Genomic DNA, 3,437 nt, shown 5'->3' with positions numbered 1-3,437 from the left:
GCTGAAGCAAAGCAATAATTTCATTGTCCTATACAGGGACACATGACAATAAATTCACTTGAACTTGAACTTGGTATAAAATGTAAAATTGTCCCTCGTGTGTGTGTGTGGGGTAGTGTTAATGTGCGGGGATCGCTGGTTGGTGCGGGCTCGGTGGGCCGAAGGGCCTGTTTCCGTGCTGCATCTTCTAACTAAACTGAGCTATACCTCCAACTAAATTGGTATGGAACTCTCTAATCCATAGTCGACCATGCTGCACAGTCCCATCAGCGGGAATATGGACACAAAATGCTGGAGTAACTCAGCGGGACAGGCAGCATCTCTGGAGAGAAGCAACGGGTGACGTTTTTGGGTCAGACTCTTGTTTCGACTGAGAGTTGTGAGAGGGAAACTGGAGGCAGGAAGAGGACAGGACAAATCAGTACTGGCAACAGATGACCAAGGAAGGGTAGAGCCCACAATGGTCCATTGTTGGCTGGGGAAGAGGTGATAAAGATGGTATATGAACAGTGAAACTCTTAGGATGTCCCCGGGGGGGGGGGGGGGGGGGGGGGAGAGGAAATCCAGGGGTTACTTGAAATCATATGTCATATGAGGAAAGATTGAAAATACTAGGCTTGTATTCACTGGAGTTTAGAAGGATGATAGAATTCTTATAGAAACATATAAAGTAATAAAAGGACTGGACAAGCTAGATGCAGGAAAAATGTTCCCAATGTTGGGCGCGTCCAGAACCAGGGGCCACAGTCTTTTAGAATAAAGGGGAGGTCATTTAAGACTGAGGTGAGAAAAACGTTTTCACCCAGAGAGTTGTGAATTTATGGAATTCCCTGCCACAGAGGGCCAAATCACTGGATGGATTTAAGAGAGAGTTAGCTAGAGCTCTAGGGGCTAGTGGAGTCAAGGGATGTGGGGAGAAGGCAGGCACGGGTTATTGATAGGGGACGATCAGCCATGATTACTATGAATGGCGGTGCTGGCTCGAAGGGCTGAATGGCCTCCTCCTGCACCTATTTTCTATGTTTCTATTAAGTTGCACTCAACCGAGCGAAGCTGAGCTAAATGAGGCCACACTAAGCTTGTCTCCCTTCTTTTAAGATCCGAGTTTGTCCAAAAGAGACATTATTAAAATCGCTCAACACTTGTAACACTCCTGACCCCGAAACGTCACCCATCCTTTTCCTCCATAGATGCTGCCCGACCCGCCGAGTTACTCCATCACTTTGTGTCTACTTTCCGTTTAAACCAGCATCTGCAGTTCCTTTGTCTGAAGAAGGGTCTCGACCCGAAACATCACCCATTCCGCTGAGATTCTCCAGCATTTTTGTCCCATATAAACGGGACTGAGGTGGAGCGCGTCTCCAGCTATAAATTCCTCGGAGTACATATCTCGGAGGACTTGTCCTGGTCCCTCAACACCTCCAAGCTGATCAAAAAGGCACAGCAGCGCCTTTACTTCCTGAGGAGGCTCAAGAAAGCCCACCTGTCCCCCCAGATCCTGACCAACTTTTACCGCTGTACCATAGAGAGTATCCTGACCATCTGCTTCACGGTATGGTACAGCAGCTGCATTGCTGTGGACAGGAAGGCACTACAACGGGTGGTGAAAACCGCGCAGCACATCATCGGTGCCCCGCTCCCTGCCATGGATGCCCTCCACCGAAAACGGTGTCTGAGACGGGCTGGGAAGATCATCAAAGACCCCTCACACCCCAACCATGGACTGTTTGCCCTCCTCCCATCAGGGAGGCGGTACAGGAGCCTCAGGTCATGTACTAGTAGGATGAGGAAAAGCTTCTACAACAACACAATCACACTGCTGAACTCGGAGTCCCGACGATAGATTTCTCTGGTCCCTCCGTCCCCTTTGTTTAATTATTCTGTATTTCCTGATTATTCTGTATCTTCCCTCTTTCTATTTTTTTTTGTTTTTTCTTTATGTACAACTACTACGGACTGACGCAAAACTGCATTTCATTGTACTGATACTTGTATTTGTGCGATGACATTAAAGTTGAATTGAATTGAATTGTGTACCTTGAACACCCATTCCTTAGTTCTCTCCAGAGATGCTGCCTGTCCCGCTGAGTTACTCCAGCGTTTTGTGTCTATCTGCAGTTCCTTTCTACACACTTAAAACACATTATCCCCTTGACAACCAACTTATTTTTTTTTAAATATGAACTTTAAGGAGCTCACTGTTAACTTGGAGAAGCGACCTTAAGAAACAACCAACACATAAATAGTTTTCATTATTTATTAAATTATGGAATCACAGCATAATTCACGAAGCAGCCGCCCTCAGCGACTGTTTACCCGTTTGTCCCTGAGTTACAGTATTTTGAAAAGTTCTTTTGAAAAGTTCTGCAGCTGATCTTGTTCTGAAGATCTAAAGACGGGCCTCGACCCGAAACGTCGCCCGTTCCTTCTCTCTGCAGAGATGCTGCATGTCCCGCAGCGTTCCTCCAGCACTTTGTCTTCGGTGTAAACCAGCACCTGCAGTTCCTCCCTGCACCTTGTTCTGAAGCTGCTGGTTTTTAACAGTCCTCGTTTGCACCCGATGGTCGACATATTCATAGTCCCTTAATTTGGGCATCTTGCAGAGTCGCTTTCGGCCTGAATTCACGCATCTATGAGATGCAAGTGGCGAGTTTATTTCTGTTCTTGCCATTTCACTGTGAAATATCTTCCTTTTTTTCACACTCGTGAAAAGTCACACAGAGAGATGCGAGCGTCTGCAGCTCTTTGCAAAGTGGCCCCAAAGGCCGGTGGGTGGTGGAAAAAAAAGTCACTCAGGTGTGGCTCCCTGATAGGAGTTTCACCGATTTCCAGCCCAGGCGAAAGATCTGGGTGAGTTTCTCTCGCCTCCGCACCCGGAGCGCCAGCAGAGCCCGACTGATCTCCTCGCTGCTCTGGTTAGTGCAGATGATGCGCGCCCTCTCCTCTGCCTTCTTGTCTCCGGCTCTCTGGAAGAGCCTCTGCATGGCCGTGTGATTGACCGAATGGAAGATGTCCGGCAGGGCTGCCTTGCGGAGGTGTGTGTCGAACCTCTGTCCGTAAACCAGGGGGCTGACCAGCTGAGCGTAAGGTCCGCACTCCTCGGCCGCTTCCATGATCAGAAGAATTATGAGCCAGTCAACCTCACAACAAGGTCTACAAGTCTGCAGAGAAGTGGCTCAGAACTACGGAGCGACCGCTATTTATTGTCCCACCACTGACCCAAGTGGGCGTCTGCCCTGATAACATCAGGCCAGCCCTGGCGCCTTCCATCGCCCCACCTCTTGAGTCTATTATGAAAAACACACACAAACTTAGTGTGCCAATTTAAAGAACATCTGCCCATTGCACTCCTTGTAACCCCCCCTCCCCCACCCACCGCCCCAGAAATTAAAGGATTAACATTTATTGGAATCTATTTCGCAAACTAAAAGTAAAAC

At 48.2% G+C, this 3,437-nt stretch overlaps 1 protein-coding gene across 1 annotated transcript; it reads right to left on the bottom strand.

The window, feature by feature from the left end:
• Window positions 1-2,243: 2,243 nt before the first annotated feature.
• On the bottom strand, window positions 2,244-3,217 carry LOC129713436 (transcriptional and immune response regulator-like). The gene has a single exon (XM_055662489.1). The coding sequence runs from the start codon at window positions 3,111-3,113 to the stop codon at window positions 2,793-2,795; it is 321 nt and encodes a 106-aa protein (XP_055518464.1). The 5' UTR covers window positions 3,114-3,217; the 3' UTR covers window positions 2,244-2,792.
• Window positions 3,218-3,437: the final 220 nt, after the last annotated feature.

This window comes from Leucoraja erinacea, chromosome 35 (genome assembly GCF_028641065.1).
Source record: "Leucoraja erinacea ecotype New England chromosome 35, Leri_hhj_1, whole genome shotgun sequence".
NCBI lineage: Eukaryota > Metazoa > Chordata > Chondrichthyes > Rajiformes > Rajidae > Leucoraja > Leucoraja erinaceus.
This window is presented reverse-complemented; position numbering and strand designations above follow the sequence as displayed.